The sequence below is a fragment of the Photinus pyralis genome, unplaced genomic scaffold (assembly GCF_008802855.1).
Source record: "Photinus pyralis isolate 1611_PpyrPB1 unplaced genomic scaffold, Ppyr1.3 Ppyr1.4_LG7, whole genome shotgun sequence".
NCBI classification, from domain to species: Eukaryota; Metazoa; Arthropoda; class Insecta; order Coleoptera; family Lampyridae; genus Photinus; species Photinus pyralis.
Window position 1 is genome coordinate 12,614,300 of NW_022170738.1, and position 19,756 is coordinate 12,634,055.

At 38.6% G+C, this 19,756-nt stretch overlaps 2 protein-coding genes across 2 annotated transcripts; both read right to left on the reverse strand.

Annotated features, from left to right (window-relative positions):
* Positions 1 to 2,002: 2,002 nt before the first annotated feature.
* On the reverse strand, positions 2,003 to 4,452 carry LOC116176927 (laccase-like). Its single transcript, XM_031495766.1, has 8 exons — positions 4,235 to 4,452; positions 4,098 to 4,185; positions 3,794 to 4,048; positions 3,260 to 3,744; positions 3,029 to 3,213; positions 2,788 to 2,983; positions 2,526 to 2,738; positions 2,003 to 2,476 (listed from the first exon to the last, which is right to left on the reverse strand). The coding sequence occupies exons 1-8, from the start codon at positions 4,302 to 4,304 to the stop codon at positions 2,112 to 2,114; spliced, it is 1,857 nt and encodes a 618-aa protein (XP_031351626.1). The 5' UTR covers positions 4,305 to 4,452; the 3' UTR covers positions 2,003 to 2,111.
* Positions 4,453 to 13,223: 8,771 nt separating this feature from the next.
* LOC116176924 (laccase-4-like) lies at positions 13,224 to 15,603 on the reverse strand. The gene is made up of 8 exons (XM_031495762.1): positions 15,469 to 15,603; positions 15,300 to 15,420; positions 14,984 to 15,250; positions 14,454 to 14,938; positions 14,219 to 14,403; positions 13,981 to 14,173; positions 13,726 to 13,932; positions 13,224 to 13,674 (listed from the first exon to the last, which is right to left on the reverse strand). Exons 1-8 carry the CDS (start codon positions 15,533 to 15,535, stop codon positions 13,310 to 13,312), a joined length of 1,890 nt encoding a protein of 629 aa, XP_031351622.1. The 5' UTR covers positions 15,536 to 15,603; the 3' UTR covers positions 13,224 to 13,309.
* Between the last annotated feature and the right edge of the window lie 4,153 nt (positions 15,604 to 19,756).

Below are 19,756 nucleotides of genomic sequence, written 5' to 3' on the forward strand. Positions count from 1 at the left end.
CATGGATAAACAGGTATAGCTTGAGCAAAAGAGAGGAAGTAGTGTATACGAGGATACGTATTGGGCATACCAATATCACACACCTTCATATGTTGGGAAGGTGTGAAATTAAAAACTGTAGTAGATGCAGCGAGCCATATACAGTGCAACACATCCTTTTGGATTGTCCTGAATACGAGAATGATCGGAAAACGCACGGATTGCACAAAAACTTGAAAGAAGTCCTTCATGACGATCAGAACAGTATTCAACGACTGATTTCATTTTTAAAGAGTATTGATATATTCAATAAGATTTAAGTTAGAAGGAGGTACATCAGGCGAAAGACCAAAGCAGTCGAAGCCTTTATCACTGAAAAAAAAAATACGAAATTAGCAATAGGTATTTAGTATACAGTTGATATTGACCGAGATATAACTATATTCCACACATAATGGACACCGTGTATGTTTTGCACTTCAGTAACAAATTTGTAATTTTGTTCATTGAATTTTTTCAATGATGCCCTGCAAGTTGTCGCTTTATAAATGCAATTAAACTTGAAAAACATCAATATTAACAATTACCATCAGTTATTTCTAGCGGTCAATTGAACATTGAAGTGCACTATTTAAATTTCTCGTTATTTTTGTGTACCCTAAAAATGTTTTAGATTTATCAGAAACGTTGAAGTAGTAGAGGTGTACTTCACATAACGAAGGGAGACATACATACAATACAAAAACACACTTTGTATTAAATAAATTCGCCGCCGAAAACGTAATAACAAATATATCTATAATAAATATTTTGTTTAAGACTATCATATATTTATCGCTTATCGTTCAGATGTTTACATTTTGTCGCCTCAGAAATTCATTCTACAAGTGTTTTTTTCTGTAACATATCGGTTAATTATTAATTACCTATTTATTTTGACCAACTTGGTACAAATGACCTAAAAAGGTATAGGTACCGCATTTAAATTTTGAAATTTATGGTCATAAAAGGCGTAGGTATACTATTAAATCAGTTTTACTGATAATGTCACCCACCAAAACCTTTTACTTTTATCTCCAATTCTACCAAAGCGACAGGGGTGCGTCTACCTTGGTATACATACTGTATATCAGATAAATTTAACTACAAGGGCGGACATGATTGAAATTTTGATCGAAATAAATAAATCTAAATTCCAGGACGTTTCCTAACCATATATTTTAATAATATGCACTTGTAGTTTATGGATAAAATGCCACTATCCCTCCTTAAAGTATCTCAAAGAGCAGTCAACTATGAAAAAGAATGTCCAATTAGAGAAATGTGACGGCGGTATTAATTTATAAAAGCAGGATCTATCTTTTATAGCCCCAACAAAAAACATTTTTTGGGCCTTGCAATGGCTTCTCTCAAGGGGTATAAGTATAGAACTTTGAGGCGGGATTATAGGGGTGCGTAATGTGAGGTAACAGTATACTTGTATATTCACCTCTCTATTCTATCCACACGCTTGAGTATTTTGTGACGTTCTTTATAGAGAAAAAAGATATGGCCCATAAATTGTCGTCCTGTATTACGTACAACCTTTTCTGGAATTTGTTCTCGATTTTTCGTGATTTTGGGTTTTTCTCCTTGACATTGAAATTTCGATTGTTCCACAGTTCTGGCATTTTTCGTTATTGGACCTTTTGTTCTCAGAGACTTGGAAATCTGACATCTTTCTAAGAATTCTGAATTTTTTACTTGGAATTTTGAGATAATCATAATATTCTGGAATGAGCAATATATAATACAACTCAAAAAAGAGTGTGTCTATATTTGGATGCAGAGCTGTATACTTTGGTTCATTAGTTTATCTTTATGGAATGCTGATTACTGTGTGCTTAAACTATTATTATATAAAAACTAGCAGACCCGGCCCACTTCGTACCGCCATTGGGAAACCTCGTTTTCTTGAATGGGAGACACCGTCGGTTGCGCCGCCTCACCTCGCACCATTCATGCATGTTTAAAATAGGTTGCTGTTTTCAGGTTATTTATTACCATTTTTTTTAAAAGTACATACAACAGTACACAATCATCGCTCTTGCTTTTCCTTTCATGGGATCGATCGGTTCCGGGTTCATCAAACTTCAAAAGGACGGCAAATAGTTTCCACACTTTGGAAAGTTATGCGGAACCGGCGGCATGTCCTTGCAGGTTCCAACTTTGAAAATCAAATTCATGCCCGTTGTAATGTGATGGGCGAAATGACAGTGGAAAAACCAGTAGCCTGGATTGTTAGACTTGAACCTTATTACGATGTATCCTCCGATTGGTATGGTTAACGTGTCTTTAAAGACGGGTCGATCGAATTGTCTTTGAAGCAGTCCTTTCTTGTCAAGCTCTTGGGCTTTTTCAATACTGGATGCGTTTCCGTTGGGCAAGATACCAATTCCTATCACGTTAAATGCATAGCCGTGCAAGTGGATGTTGTGCGTGTGTTTTGGAGATGTAGCTGAAATTGCCGATTAAACTCAAATTTACAACAACAAAAAACTAGTTACATTCATCAATGATAATCAACTCGATCACCTGGTTTAATGGAAGATCGATTTTATGCGTGCAACTACAAAGATAATCTTCACAGTGGTCTGGTTTATTATCTCGGTTACAAAAGTGCGATGCGTTCACGTCGCGGTACTGCGATAATAGTGGCGATGGCGGTGGCATGTAATTAATGGTGTCTACTTTCTGTGTCAGCAGTTTGTCACTAAAAACTGGAGTGTGTGATGTGAAGACCATCTTAATAAGGTTGGGATTTCTCACCTAAAAACCCGTTGTAGCTGTTGGACTCGAAAAGTTCTTCTCCGGACACCTCGTATGTACCTAACGGTAGAAAGAGTTTCACGTCCGCGTTTGGTTTTAAAACACTGCTGTCCGCTTTTCTTTTAGCTTTTAAATGGGTGAAGCATATGCTGTTGTTATTATCGCCTGAGCAGTTGCTGGTGTATTGATTTAAAACCTATAGCTTTGTAGAGTAATTATTCAGTTAAGGCGAATTACGTACTATGAGCTCATCGGGGAATGGCGAGTCAGGGGAGGGGCGAGGCTCCTTTGGAAGTGAAGGTTCAGAATAATGTACCAGAGCTAATTGCTGGACGTTATCCGACAGGCAACCATCTGAGGTCTTGATTCGCAGCCAGTAGCTCGCCTGGGGCTGATTGGCGGTAAATATGAAGTCGAATCGCTCCGCTACAATTGCATAACTAGAACAAAATAGAGAAATCTATATGCTTACCCGCCCAAGATTGAATACCGTCAACAACAACTGAGTCGAACGGCTCACCGTCACTTGAAATCACAGTAAGTTTATGCCGATCGATCGTTAAAGTAACAGGGCAAAACGATGCCAAGGCGTTTATTAATCTAAACCTATAAGTTTCACCCGGAACCACGTGAAACTGTTCCAGCGGTGTTTCAGTCATAACTCCCGTGTCTGGATGTTTGGCTTGTCCCTTTCCGTTTATCAGTAAACTATGAGGTACTTGCCCAATTAACGTAGGTCTCCACAAAGCACCTGGAAACGTTTCCGCAGTTAAATAATGGAACCAGTCGTTCAAAATGATGACATGCTCGCTTAAGTCGTGTTTATAACAATCGCTATGGTCATCATTGGGCGCAGCCTGTCGAATAATCAGACCTCCGGCCACTCCATCCATTTTTTGAAACCCGGAGTGAGAGTGCCAAAAGTGAGTGCCCGGGTTGTCCGCGCGCCATTTGTACCTGAAATTGGCGAGAATATATCTTCATGGGGCATGAAACACGGGTTTACCTAAAAGTGTTACCCGATAATATTGGGCACTGTGTAACGAATGGAACGCCGTCAGAGAATTGCGTGCCAGTTTGCCAAACTCCGTGCCAGTGTATTGTCACTTCTTGTCCCTCAATCGCATTGTGGACGTCTACTACCACCGTGTCTCCTTTGCATACTTCAATCAATGGACCGGGTAGCATTCGATTAACCGTGTAAACGCTTCTTTCTACGCCATCGGCTCGAATGCACTGCGATGAGTTGTGGTCGCACGACCTTAAATTATTTAATTACGTATAGCGTTAATGACTCGATCACACTTCACCATCCCATAGTGCTGTACTGTTCCACATAGAACTGGTAGTAACACGTTTTGGTCTCACCATCTACACAAACTCTTGCGCAAGCCGTTCCTAGGGCGATTTTTAAGGGTGCGGTTTCGAAAATAAAGTTACTCCTCACCTTCTGTAAAGTTTGCCTTTGTTTCCAAAATACACCCTAGTATTACGCACAAAATCCATGTATACTCCATAATTATTTTCTCCTCGCGGATTAAAATATGGCGTTGCAATTATCAGTTGAAGATTTTGGATGGTGAAAGGGCTGTTTATGGAAAATGCCAATTATGTCGAAATAAGACCTCCGTTGTTATTCTCCAAAAACAAACTGATCCAAAGTGATTTCTGCTAATGCTTGAGTGAATTCTATAAAAAGAACTAGTATTTTTACTTTTTATAAATAGAAACTTAATTTCATAGAATATGCGCCCCTTCTATTAATTTAGGAAGCAAGTGAAACGGAATTGTGTATGTATCAAAGTATACAGACTTTAATTTTTTTTCGATGCAGCATTATTCTTCTTTTGCGCACACCCCTTTTTTGTTGGGAAATTCTTACTGGGATACGTTATAACTTGTATCAAACCGAATCGCGTTTACCTAATTGGGGTAACTGAACCACAGCGGAACCGATATTGAAAACTTTCGGTGTAGTGACTTTAGTTGTAGGTATTATCAGAATGTTCGCGGTTTGGTTTTGGTTGCAAATACGGCATAAAAGAATAATTCATGGTGTTTCATGAACAAAATTACGATTTTAATTCTCAAAACACCTTTGGGAAGGGGACCACCTCAATTTTTACACGGAGTGCAGGACAATGGAGACAATAAATTGTAATTTTATTATTATTGCACACTGTGCACACTTTAAATATCTGGAAGGATTGCGAGTTAACAGATGTCTACTTAAATTTGATTTTTCGTTCGTTGCATAATGACACTGTGCACATTTTAAATCCGTTTAAGACATGTGTGATGAGAGATGTCGTTTCAGAATATGTTGAAGATTTTTTGTAAAATTGAAATGTATAGGTACACTTTAAATCTTTTGAAATCTTCCGTTTATGGGTCATTATTGCACATGTACGCCCGGTATTATAAAGTATACTTAACTTTGTTGTCAGGCTAACAACGTTGTTTATTTTATTTTATTTATTTATTGTCCCTCTCTTGTTCTGGGCCCTCAACAGGCTTGCGCCCAATTACAGAGTGACCCGCATAATCTAATAATGTTAAGGCATGTGATTGGATATTTTTGTTATTCTTTGAAAAAACATCCAATCACATGCCTTAACAATATTGTTAGCCTGACAACATAGTTAGGTATGATTTATACCAGTCGTAATTCGCCTGTTACATTTGTATTCTAGTACGGGAGGTAGCGTCCTATTTGACCGGACCATTTTCGCAAAGTTCATCTTTCTACTATAGATTTTTGATCCATAACCTATCAACGATAGGGGCGTCAGCTGGTTCAAAAGCGTGACTTAAGATAGCGAGAGACTGCGAAAGACGTAAAAAAAATTGTTTTTCGGACCATTTTCGCAAAGCTGAAAATGGTATAATTATATAATAGTGTACAATGTAAAAAGAGCATAAATAACTGTCAGCTGATATTTAAATGTGGCAAAACCTGTTAGCTGGGCGCCCAAAGTGTAGCGTAGCGTTAGCGGGCGCTAGCGCGCGCGGCGACTTTAAATTTTGATGACCCAGCTAACACATTTTTCCACGTTGTCGTGTCAGCTAACAAGTGGTTTCCTTTTTTTTGTACCATAAACTGATAGGTACTCATTTCCATGCATGCTGATGTCATATTATTGGAGAAAAATATGATTGAAAGAGAATACATGAGTAAAATGGCATCACATACCTAATATTTTACATGAAACATTGTATTTTATAATTTGTAACGTGCGTTAAGGACATATAATAAATCAAAATAGACAAAACAAACCAAAAAAAGGAAACTAATAGCTTCAGTTACAAGCCAAGCGGACCAAGCCGAACCGCACCGATGTGTCAGTCAAGTCACCTGGGTATAAAACAGATGCTTCTAAAATAGTTCCATTTGCACTCGAAGATATACATTTGTAAATATACGTATCTCGTGCAGAATCAGGTGTCGATTGTGAATCCGAGAGCGCGATGGTCGCAGGAATTGCAAACAACCAGAAAAAATAGTTTGTAAAAAATTTCACACTTCTTAAAAGTTAGAAATTTTACATTTAGGTACATCGCATTTCCGAAGTTATTTATGAATATTTTTCAAGAATGTGGGTACCGTTCGAAAGCTCATTATATTTGCTGTCTCACAGAACAAAAAGAAAGTCGATGCTGTCTTGAACAACCACTCTGTAAACTCTATATGGGCAAGAATTGTAATAAAAATCTCAGTCGCGAGGTATTTTCGTTATGAGTGCAGATAGAGGTATAATACATGTGCGATACAAAATATGTCGAATGAATCAAGATAGTTTTTTTTAATAAAACATTTTTTCAATCAGACCAACGGTTTAAGAAATATAAGAGGTTGAATATTTATTAAAAACGTAACGCGAGCGTCTCAGCTCCTGGCAACACCAACCGACGCGACGCCTGCCTTTATTAACACGCACGCTGTCGCATAAGTCCGTCTCAGTCACACTCCCGCAGACCCGGTCTGTTTTCTTGTAACGCATTTTTTTAAGAATTGTCTAAGAAATGTGTTATTGGTTGCGTTTTGTCCTAACAGGAAAATAAAAGTTAGTAGCGCCTAAAATAATCTTACACAAACGTACCATAATCTCTCCGCAGCCGTGGTTAGGGCTATTAGTTTCCTTTTTTTAGTTTGTTTTGTCTCTTTTGATTTATTCTATGTCCTTAACCACGTTACAAATTATAAAATACAATGTTTCAAAAAACAGACCCCATCAAAACATAGCTGGAGGAGGAGTTGCGATAATTGTGCAAGATAAAATTCATACGAGAGAAGTCCCACTCCATACGAACTTAGAAGCCTTAGCGGTCACAGTATTCACCCCAAAGAAAATCACAATTTGTAACGTGTACATACCAAAAGATCAAAGCTTTGAAGAAGAAGACCTTAATGACCTAATCTCTCAACTACCCCAGCCTTTTCTACTACTAGGAGATTTCAACAGTTACCACATGCTCTGGGGATCAAATTTTACCGACAGCAGAGGCAGGAAAATTGAAAATTTTATAATTACCAATCCAATAAACCTCCTAAATACTAACGAACCAACCCATTTCAATGCTGGCAGTGGATCCTTCTCCAACATTGACCTAACTTTTTCAACACCAGATGTTTATCCTGACTTGTCATGGGATGTGCTAGACTCACTGTACGATAGCGACCACTTTCCCATCAAAATATGTCTCAATCTCACAGCGCTCCCCAAAACACAACAACCTGCCCCACCACGATGGAAACTTAAGACAGCTAACTGGGAAAAATTCAAGGCACTCACAGAGTCGGAAGTTTCTATCGACCCAAATGGCAGTAACATTGACGAAGCTGTAAGCGAAATAACCAACCTCATACTTACCGCAGCTGATACTTCGATAGGACAAACTAATTGTTTTCAAAACAAATACCGCATACCATGGCTTGATGCCACTTGCAAGGCAGCCATCAAAGAAACTAAAACAGCCTTTAATTACTGGAAAAAACATAAAACCATAGAAAACCTTGTTTTATTCAAACACCTTCGCGCCAAATCACGTAAACTTCTTAAGGACGCAAAAAGAGAATCATGGAAAAGCTTCGTCGCATCCATTAGTACAACTACCTCTGGTAGTGAGGCATGGAATAAAATAAATACACTTCGAGGGAAAAGGTCCCGATTCACAGTCAGTGCTATAACAGATGCAACCAATGAAATCCACACCGACATAACAGAAGTGGTCGACATACTAGCAGACCACTTTCACACCGCCTCGTCTGATGATAATCTAGACCCAGAATTTCGGATTTACAAACGCAAAGTTAAAGAACTACAACACAGTCCTTCTGTTAACCATCCAATCAATTTACCCCTTTCAGAAGAAGAATTCCTTTCAGCGCTACAGACGACAAAAAATTATTCTGCCACAGGACCGGACAATATACCATATATTCTCCTAAAAAACTTACACAAAAATAGTATCAACTACCTTCTAAAAATTTACAACACTATATGGACAGAAAACTGCTTCCCTAAAACCTGGCAAAATGTCATCATAGTGCCAATATTAAAACCTGGAAAAGAACCTACCCAGCCTTCAAGTTACCGGCCGATATCGCTATCCAACACACTATGTAAACTTCTCGAAAAGATGATTAATCGTCGTCTATCTTGGTACTTGGAATCACACAATTTGCTATCCACAGTCCAAGCGGGCTTTAGAAAAAACCACACAACCGTAGATCACCTCATTAATCTGGAATCGGAAATCCACAATACCTTTCTGAATAAAGAGCACATGATAACAGTATTCTTCGATATAGAAAAAGCCTTCGACCTCACTTGGCGCTACCTACCTCTACAAAAATTACAAGAATGGTCTATTACAGGAAATATCTTTAACTTCATAAAAAATTTTCTCAACAACCGCACATTTCAAGTTAAAATCAACGGCACTCTTTCCACCAAAAAAACCCTACAAAATGGAATTCCTCAAGGTTCCCCCATCAGTGTGACAATCTTCTTACTGGCAATTAATGATATAATTACAACGGTGCAGAAACCAGTTAAAGCACTTCTGTACGCCGATGACTTGGCCATCTCTTCTAGAGGCAAAGACCCACATATTGTAAAAACCCATATCCAAAACACTATAAATAAATTAACTGCGTATAATAAAAAGACCGGATTTAAAATAAGTGTAAATAAAACTAAAGTAATTAATTTCACCAAACAAAGAACTAACATACACCCTAACCTATACTTAAACGATATGTCGCTAAATTACTCCAGTGAAGTGAAATTCCTAGGTCTCATATTTGACCACAGACTTACTTGGAAAAGTCATATATCACAACTGAAATCTAAAAGCGTTAAAACGCTGAACCTACTAAAAACCATTGCAAGTCATAAATGGGGGACAACCACGGAAACTCTACTCCAACTCTATCGCAGCCTAATTCGATCCACTATCGACTACGGATCCATAGTGTACTCCTCTGCTAAACGCTCCAATCTTAAACTACTTGATGTGATTCATCATTCAGCTCTCCGAATTTCTCTGGGAGCCCTGAGAACCACTCCTATACAAAGTTTGTATTGCGAAGCATTCGAACCATCCCTGACATTCAGAAGGAAGTTACTATCTCTGAGGTACTACTTTAAAATTGCGAGCACTACACAGCATGTTACTTACCCAAACGTCTGCAACAACCGATACATTGCGCAATATTCACATAAACCATTCACGCCAGCCCCTTTTCATATCAGAATAAGGAAGCTCCTCCACTCGATACAAATACCTTCAACAGGTGTAAACATATATCCTGCACCAAAGATCGTAACACCCTTCTGGATACGAACACCGCCGATAATCAACACTGACCTTACAAGTGTTTCAAAATCCCATATTGTGCCACTAATTACAAATACTTTTAAAGAACTTCTTACTACACTATTCTCAAACTATACACCCTACTACACTGATGCATCACAGACGGGAAACGAGAGAACGGGCCTAGCTGTGGTAGGTCCGCACAATACAGTTCGGTACCGACTCCCAGGCGGCGCTTCAGTTTTCACGGGAGAGTTAACAGCTATACTCCTAGCCCTCAAGATGTCCCAAAGTGATGAATCCTCGAAGACTCTCATCATCTCTGATTCTCTCAGCTCTCTCCTGTGCATAGCCAACACCTCTAAAAACAAAAATGTTATTGCACAAGAAATTCAAGAACTGCTTGAAAAAAGAAATCATACAGCAACTCAAACTGCCTTGCTATGGGTTCCATCCCATAGTGGAATACCAGGGAATGAGCGCGCAGACGCCGCTGCCAAGGATGCTACCGTAAACCCAGACATCGAACTCTTGAAACAATTGGAGATGGACCTTAGGAGGACAACGTACCGGGAACTCCTTAGACAGTGGCAAGAGTGCTGGTCTCAGTTAAACCACAAACTCTCCCGAATAAAACCGACCATCCAGAGACCTATTTACCACAATTTCCGACGTCAAGAAGAAGTTAGTCTCTCACGTCTACGAATGGGACACACCCTTCTCACCCATGCACATCTCTTCAGCAAAGAACCACCACCACTATGTCCTCAATGTGCAGTTGACCTCACCGTGGGCCACATTATGTTGGAGTGTCCCACCTACGCTGCTCCTCGTCGGTCATTTGGAGTTGCCAACAACCTCCAGGAAGCCCTAAATTCTAATGACTCCGCCACACTTACTGCCACAGTCCAGTACCTTAAAGTGACCGACCTCATCAATAAACTGTAAAAAAATAATAATGTAATCTTTAAGGTGCTAAAAACAAAGGTTGATGTACCTCCAAATAAATCGTCAATAAAAAAAAAAAAAAAAAATTTATGTATAATATTATTATACAGTATGTGAAACCATTTTACTCATGTATTCTCTTTCACTCATATTTTTCTCCAATAATATGACATCAGCATGCATGGAAATGAGTACCTCATCAGTTTATGGCACAAAAAAAAAGGAAACCACTTGTTAGCTGACACGACAACGTGGAAAAATGTGTTAGCTGGGTCATCAAAATTTAAAGTCGCCGCGCGCGCTAGCGCCCGCTAACGCTACGCTACACTTTGGACGCCCAGCTAATAGGTTTTGTCACATTTAAATATCAGCTGACAGTTATTTATGCTCTTTTTACATTGTACACTATTATATAATTATACCATTTTCAGCTTTGCGAAAATGGTCCGAAAAACAATTTTTTTTGCGTGTTTCTTAGCCTCTCATACCATCACGCCACGCAGTCGCGCCAGCTGACGCTTGTTTTAAGTGTTAACTAAGTAAAAACTACCAGGCAGAATAAAAAGTAATTGTGCGAAAATGACCCGTAAAAATAGGACGCTACCTCCCGTACTATTCGCAATAAATAAGGCTCAGAATGAAGAATTTTGCGTTTGCGTATACTCTGGGAGCGACTGTCTTATGACTTATGAGCGTATTTTTCAAAGTTAATATTTCTGAAAGCAAATTTCTTTGGGATTGGGTTTACGTGTGTAAGTAAATATTCGCGGGAATTTAGATGTGGTGGGTTTAAAAAGTGGTTGTTCTGCGGCCAAAATTCCCGGCCAAATTTGCTTGGGGGCACATTTTCTTGGTGGAATTTTTGTCGAAGCGAATATTCCAGGAATGAAGATATCATAGTAGAGAAAGTGTATAAAGTTTACCTTGGAAATATAGTTATGTCGCAATATGACAGTTGAGGTACTTTGATATCACTTTTCTTGAGCAAGAAGGGAATTCCGTTGGACATACATACACCAAAGTTAGCACACAATATAATTTGAAGGTGTAGGTAGCGGTTTCTTTAAAATAGAGTTTTAGACCAATTTTGATAAATACTTGCGCAACACAATTAATTTGATCATCCTGTACAGATCCACGTATTCACGCACATTTCTCAATAATCTCAGAAGCAAATGCATATCAAATGTTACTTACTTAACAATAACTTTGAAGTGATTAAATAATTCAAAATTTAGAACTTTCACCTGGCAACTTGCTATTTTCGACACAATATGGAAATGAGCTATCCCTTTATCCAAAACGTCGTCTCCATCTAATCTAAATGATTTCCGGCCAATTAGCATGTTGCCAACCTTGTCAAAAATTATAGGAAGGGATCCTAAACCTGCATATGATATATTATCCCGGATGTGCACCGTTGCTTATAATAAAAAAGTGAGACTTTCTGGGTCACTGAGCCAACCGCCTCCGCCAAGGACATTTATTTCGCTCTTTTGAAATTGCACACTGATACAGATAACAGATACGTAGGAATGTTTAATGAGTACTGCGGTGAATCTTGGGGTAAATACACTGAGTAATATCCCACTCATCCTCTCCGAGACTCAGACTTTCTCGATGAACTGTCAGGATCCTAGATCTTACGTTGTGTCTGTTAGTTAAAATCGGAGTTTACCAGTTGAGACAAGGTACATTAAATACGAGATAATTACGTTTATTCCTTAGTTAACATTTTGGAAATTAAGTATTTGAAAAAAAAACGTTTAACAATAAATGCGCCATGGAAGAGAATATCGCCCTTAGCAATTAGTTACGGAGCTAAAGAGTTACGGAAGTTGTCCCTTAGGCGAGCCGATCCTCGATATTAAATCTCCTTCATAACGCGGTGACCTATTTCACAGCAAAATGTCCTTTAATACGTGTATTTATATGCGAGCACTACCTTATTGTTTTAGCCCTTTAAGCTCATCCCATTTTAAAACTAAGGGTTTTAAATGGATTTGATGTAAATAGATTTGTAGCTCTTGTAAAAACATACAAAATGTTTTTTATGCACTTTCTATCATCAAAAATAAAAGAGTTATGATTAAAAAACCAACCAGAATTTTTTTCGAAAAATTCTGAAAGCGCAAATGAGAGCATGATGATCTACAAGACCGGTATAGACTTTAGAAACTTACATACACACTTACATCCACTCCATACACCTATACACTACGTAATTTATATACAGGACGACTTAAAAAGAATATCACCACTTTGAAAATCTGAATTTTAATTAAACAAAACTGTCGTCAATAATAAATTATTATTAATTTTTTGAGGGTAAATACTTTTTTTTATTAAACCACAATAGGGGTTGATTTTTAAGGGTTGAAGTATTCTGAAAGAATGTTCCAAAGCCTCTAACAATCAGTGCTCAACTTTTTTGAACCAAATTTTACTCACCTTAAACTTTATCGGCATAGTGTAGATTTTGAAATGAAGGGTAAATTGAGCTTAATTCCAAATTTTCAAGCAAATCGATGCATTGTAAAAAAATTGTCAGGTTTTATACTATTTTAAGACTAGTATGACAAAGTCAGGTCTTACGTACACAATTGTGTGTTTGATGGATGAGTTTTACTATGTCCAGCTGAAAAGGTGAACATAAGAAAACAATATGGAAATTATTACTGCAATATTTATTTTTGATCTTCAAGTAGTCTATTCCTATTTTTTCTAAATACTGTTCATTGGAAGCACTGGCTTAGTAAGGTGGCTGAAAATGTCCACACTTAGGAAAGTTGGCCGGGATCGGTGGTATATCATAATCCGATCCAACTTGCAAAACTAGACTCATCCCTGTAACCAAGTGGTGCCCGTAGTGACAGTGCATAAACCATAAACCTGCATTCTTGGCATTAAATCGTATGACGGCGTATCCGCGAATGGGTACTGTTAGAGTGTCTTTGAAAGCAGGGTGCACGAATCTTCTTTGAAGGAGTCCTTTTGAGTCGAGGTCCTTCACCTTGTCCAGAGTGGGTCTCGTGTCATTTGGGAGAACACCAATTCCCATAACGTTGAACGCGTAACCGTGTAGGTGCATATTGTGAGGGGCTAGTGCTTCTTCAGCTGCAAAAATGAGATAAAATTAGTGAAAGTTTATAATATCCATGTACTCACAGTCATCTGCTAGAATAATCTCCACGATTGCGTTTAGAGGAATGTCGATTTTGTGTGTGCAGGTACAATTACCCACGCAATTTTTGTTGCGATTACAGAATTGCGTAGGTGGCGTTTCAAAGTATTGCGATATTATCGGTGACGGAGGTGGTGCATATTCGACACCGTCTATTCTATGCGTCACCAGCCCTGCACCGGTGCCAATAACTGCAAAGAAAAATTGAAATTTGCTTACTAAGCGATGGAATCGTTTACCCATGAAGGGCCTATATTGGTTGGGTTTGAAAACTTGCTGCTCTGGAAGAAAATATGTTCCGAATGGCAAATATAGTTTAATATTTGGGGTTCCCAAAACTCCATAGTCTATTGGCCTCAGACTTTTTAAGTGGTTGAGACATATCGCGTTTGAAAAACCATCCGCGCAGTTTCTGGTGTAATCATTTAACATCTACAAACATTTGTAATTTGTAATTACTGAAGGGAGTAGACGTACCACTCCTTGAGGCACTGACGTGTTGTAAGATGGACGAGGAGCAGTTGGAAGTGCCGCTGCCGTACTATAGCGTAAGATAGCTAGCTGCTGAAGTTGCTCCGATGCACAGATCCCAACCGCTCTTACTCGTATCCAGTAACTACCTATTGATTTATTGGCAGTAAGTATAAAATCATATCGTTCAGCTGAAATTTGCTAGTTAGACACGTATCATTTCAATATAGGCGCGATTCACCAGAGTAAGACTGAATACCGTCGACGACGACACTCTGGAAAGGTTCCCCGTCACTAGCAATAGCTAGTAGTTTATGTTGATCAATGGTGAAGATTATCGGACATACTGTGCCCATGGCGTTTATTAGCCTAAACCTGTACGTTTGGCCCTGAAAAACAGTAAACTCCTCGAGTGGCGTTGTAGTCATGACATTAGTATCAGGATGCCGAGTTTGTCCTTTACCGTTAATCAGTAAACTATGTGGAAGTTCCCCAATTAAAGAGGGTCTACGTAGAGCACCCGGCAATGTCATACTCGCGAAATATGGCCACCAATCATTCACCATGACTGTGTGAGCACTTAAGTCGTTTCTATACAAAGAACTATGGTAATCTCTGGCAGCGGTTTGTCGAATGACAATAGGTCCGGCTAACCCATCCATTTTTTGCAAACCGGTGTGAGCGTGCCAAAAGTGAGTACCTGGATTTTTTGCGTACCAAATGTAGCTGAAAAGTTCGAATAAAAACTTGTGAGGAAATACAGTGAGTTACCGAAAATTGTTGTGCGATAAAATTGGGCATTGTGTAACGTATGGCACTCCATCGGCGTACTGAGTACCGTCTTGCCAAACTCCGTGCCAATGTATTGTCATTTCTAGTCCTTCGATCCTGTTTTCAACATCAACGACAACCTTGTCTCCTTCGCATACCTCAATTTTGGGACCGGGAAGTTTTCGGTTCGCGCTGTACATGCTTCTCTCCACGCCGTCGGCCAAAATGCACTGGCATACGTCCTGTGACTGACAGGAATTGCACGACCTTGAATTAGCTAAATTAGGACGGTTAACATGCATACGCTTATTCTTACCATCCCATAGTACTGTACTGTTCCACATGAAAGTAAAAGTAACAAGTTCTGGGGATTCCATCACATGTTCTAGCACAACTATTGTTTTGTGCGGCGTGAACGATACTTCTCTGGTCGAACGCTGAGAAATCCATTGCAATAGTTACAAAACGAAAGTACAGATACTTACCCCTCGCAAGATCGCTGCCTGCTACCAGGGTGCAGCACAATACGTACAAAGTCAATGCCAAAATCATAATTGCGGTGTTTCGATCATTTCGACTAACTTTATATACAATATGGACGTAATCTCAGCTTATTTGTGCTGATTAAGATTCGCCTTAAATCTGTATGTTTTGTTCAAATGTGAACACAATATCCTTTTATGGAGGAGGATTTTATGCTCACGTCAATCGGTATCACAATGTCAAGACCGTTTATTGTTACTTAAGACCCCTGAATTGATATAAACAGCTATTTTTCTATACAATTAAAAGTTTTAAATGTTCCAAAACTAGCTTACAGCAATGTAAAGATATAGTGCAAACTCTATGGTCAAAGGGTGACGTGAAACTTAAGCCAGACTTTTGTACAGTAAGTAATTGCGCGAAATATTAGGTGTAAAGTGAAGAAGATAACTCAAAATCTATAAAGCCTAAGTAATATAAAAGAGAGTGCAAGAGAATTATTTACAGAGGAGTGTCTTATGAACAGCGTTTATACAGCTGTAATTAAAAACACCCGAGTTACGTACGTGGATATTAAGTAAACATTGTAAAAGGTATATTAGCAGACGTTTTAGAAAGCATTAAAAGATTAATAACTGACGTTTTATGGTCGATGTGCAAATTTCCGCGATCAAACTCAGGGGTCAACATCATGGGTGCACTGATAATTCGTGTCAATCTTTCACGAGATAGGTACATGTTTATGGCTGCTTGCCAGTGTTGCTTAGCGTAAGTGTCGGCTAAAAGCAAATCCTCTTAAATCTACTTTATCGGCTTACGAATTTGCAAACTAATCTCTTAAGTTTTGAGTTTGAAGGGTGATGGAAGATCAAAATTAAGCAAAACCACTAAACGTATTAATACATTAAAAGATAATAGTACAGACAAATTCTAAAATGCCAAAACTGAAACCTACAGCGTACACGAAAAAGAAATGAATAAAAACTGTGAAAGGACGACTAGACGTACAAAATAGGTTTGGAAAAAAGTACAATGATCGGTCGGCAAGCGAAGCCTCTTAGTTTGTTCACGTCAGCACCCTCTGCCACAATCCTGAACTTGGAGTTCTGCTACTTCAACAAATTCTTTCGATTTATTTTAAATCTTCAGTCACTTTAGATCCTTCGAAGGTCTTCTACTTCTTCGGATTTCCTGATTATTGTTATCTTTAGTTTCTTCAGCTTTGAGCACACATTCCTTCAGATTACTGCATTATTCAGATTAATTCTGTGCGATTCTTCAGATTCTCTATTTGCTGATCCTTTGGATTAATGTCGCGTCCCTTATGAATAAATTATTCCTTACTTAGAGCTATTTTGTGAGTGATAAGTTAAAACAATGAGAGGGGATTAAAAGGGAGAAGAGATGTCTTGGGCATACGGTTTTGAGCCCTACAAGAGCTCAAGTCTAATTCAGATTCGAAGTGGCTCAGAATGTAAATTTTCTTCGGGCATCTTATTTTTGAGTGTTAAAGTTCACGCTAGTTTTCCGCAAAGTTTACGGTCAAAAAAGTGAAAGAGACAGGAGGCGAATTAAAACGTGTGTTACCGTGGAAAGACAGTAATTATCTAAGATGAATTTAAACATGTAATTGAAAATACGCCAAAAGGGTTATTGTTAACGACTTAACGAGATCATTTTCTCCGCGAACCACCCAGAAGGACTCGAACGTTCTATTTCGAACATTTATGAGCGAACATTGAAATAGAACTTAGATATATCAGTTATAGGGTTAAAAGTTAAAACCCTTCTCTCTTACTTTTGTATTAACAGAAAGTTTCGTTTTTTATATTAAAAAAATGCGAACAGTGGGCGCCAAGTGCAACGTTTGCTTTTACATTACATTAACAAAAATGTTATACCTATTCTATTTGGGCCCGAATAACATTTCAATCATAAAGAGAAAGACGGGAGAATCTTACCTTTATTTCTTGACTTCCAAGTGCCTTGCCCAGCTTAGATTGTCCAATCATTTGTATTGAATATAATGAGACATGAGGTACATAAAGTTGGCGTATAATGAAATCACTATAATTGCATACAACCATCAATAGTTATTTACATAAAAGTTAGGAAAATGACACATTACTGGGCATAAGTAAATATTGAGGTACTACTAGACTCAACAAAATTAAATTGCTCTGCCCCAAAGGGTCGTACTTCAATATTGGATAGGTTTCTACAATATCTACACAAATATAATACCAATCGGCAATTTCGATAAAACTAAAACTATCCTACTTGATTTCCGCCGTGTCGTTCGCAGTCCTTCGTTGTCCTCGGTAGTGTGTACCTAGGTAATTTGGGGGAGCGGGAAAAAACCTTGTCTCCGATGGGTTGGTCGATGGAATGGCTTTTCTCGTTGCGAAATTACACATAGCTAATCAGAACATCCCCGATAATCACAGAAGTCGGCGATGGGTCTTTCGATGGAATCGGTAATTTCACCATTTATGGACCCAGACACCGTCAACATCGCGCTGGAGATGTGCAACGGATACTCCATTTAGTCGGGTCTTGTTTTTCGAAAATCCAAATGATACCCCCCTAATTCGACTACGCTGAATCCGAAATTCGAAATTCCAACCGACGTCCAAAATAGCGCCGAATTTAAGAGTTTTTCTGCTTTTGGCCATATGTACGCGATCCAGCTGTCTATTCCGATGTTCTCAGGGGCGTAAAGCACGATTAAGTACTTCAAACTAAATTTGGTGCACCATTAAAAGGTCATATTTTAACGAAAATTCTCCAAAAATCGAAAAATTGGTGGAAATGTGTATTAAATGTGTGCTATGTTTGAGGGAATTCAGAGCACGTTTAAATGCTCAAAAACAGGTATTTAGGATATTCATTTAGTAAATTAAATTGACATTAACCCCAACCCACAGCCACTTACAATGTCCTTAAGTTTTTTTCTTTCAATATTTTGGCTTGGGAGCTCGAGTACCTTCCAAGTTTCGTCTTTTCTATCTGGGGTTCGTTCCACCCCACGCCCGTAAACTTGAAAGTTTTAGTGGCCAGTAAACTAGGGCTAATTTGGGTGCGTATAATTCAAATCAATTCGTACTTTTTCGATCAGACTTCTTAATCAAAAGTTATAGACTAGAAACCAATTTCGAAAAAATTCAAAGGGCTGTAACTTTTGAACTAGTAGCCCAATCTTGGAACTGTTTGAAATTATGGATTCTACAGGCCACATTCTATAAGACAATTTTTTTTCCGGGTCGATCTGAGACCATTTTTTTTCGGAGCTCAAAAAAAGGCAGTGTATAACCTTCCTTTTTTACAAAAAATCGACTACACCAAAATTTCTCGGGAAAACACTTTTTCTTATTAATTTTGGTGCGTAGAATCCAAAACAATTCGTACTTTTTCGATCAGACTTCTCAATCAAAAGTTATAGACCAGAAACCAATTTCGAAAAAAAATTCAAAGGGCTGTAACTTTTGAACTAGTAGCCCAATCTTGGAACTGTTTGAAATTGTGGATTCTACAGGCCACATTCTATAAGAAAATTTCTCTTCCGGGTCGATCTGAGACAATTTTTTTTCGGGGCTCAAGAAAAGGCAGTGTACAACCTTCCTTTTTTACCAAAAATCGACTACACCAAAATTTCTCGGGAAAACACTTTTTCTTATTAATACTTTCTTCGTCCCATTCATGCACTTCGCTTTACATTTGCACACATTTTTGTGCAAGGGACCCAGGGCTCTTTCTTGCTCCCACACTGCTTAATGCTGCAGAGTCCTTTGCAGCCACAAACAGTAAATTTTCTTGGGAGCGGCCCTTCCACAGAAGTGAATTTTTTGGGAGAAACTTTCCTCTTGAGATATTTTTGCATACTTACTGCAAGTAACAATCACAACCGTAACACCGTTAGGGTTGCCATTATTCAAAAATTGATATCTCTCTGTTCGTTTAATTTGGCGTTAAGATACCACCCAAAAGGTAGCCAGCCCTTTCTTTATGTCTAAAAATATGCGTACCAAATTTGGTTCCAATCGGTTCAGCGGTTTAGCCGGACCGTCAGACCGAAATCATCGAGATTTTATTTGATTCGGATTCCTGGTGCCTGAAAATGTCAAAAAAGTGCGGGGCGTCATTTTTTACCCCAGCACAATATCTCCTTTACTAACGTGCGGCTGGTTTCTATTTTGAAAAAAGCACAATGGCGCTAACTTCCGGTATTTACGGAAGTTGCGCCATCTTTCATTTCGTTGCAATTTGCCATAGTTCGATTAAGGCTGTGAA

Coding starts and splice junctions, on each gene's coding strand:
- LOC116176927 (XM_031495766.1), bottom strand. CDS start 4,304: ATGGAGTATACATGGATTTTGTGCGTAATACTAGGGTGTATTTTGGAA. Junction 3,214..3,259: donor CGGTATTCAATCTTGGGCGG/GTAAGCATATAG, acceptor ATGCAATTGTAG/CGGAGCGATTCGACTTCATA. Junction 2,984..3,028: donor CATTCCCCGATGAGCTCATA/GTACGTAATTCG, acceptor ACAAAGCTATAG/GTTTTAAATCAATACACCAG.
- LOC116176924 (XM_031495762.1), bottom strand. CDS start 15,535: ATGATTTTGGCATTGACTTTGTACGTATTGTGCTGCACCCTGGTAGCA. Junction 15,421..15,468: donor AGGCAGCGATCTTGCGAGGG/GTAAGTATCTGT, acceptor TGGATTTCTCAG/CGTTCGACCAGAGAAGTATC. Junction 13,933..13,980: donor CCAATATAGGCCCTTCATGG/GTAAACGATTCC, acceptor TTTTCTTTGCAG/TTATTGGCACCGGTGCAGGG.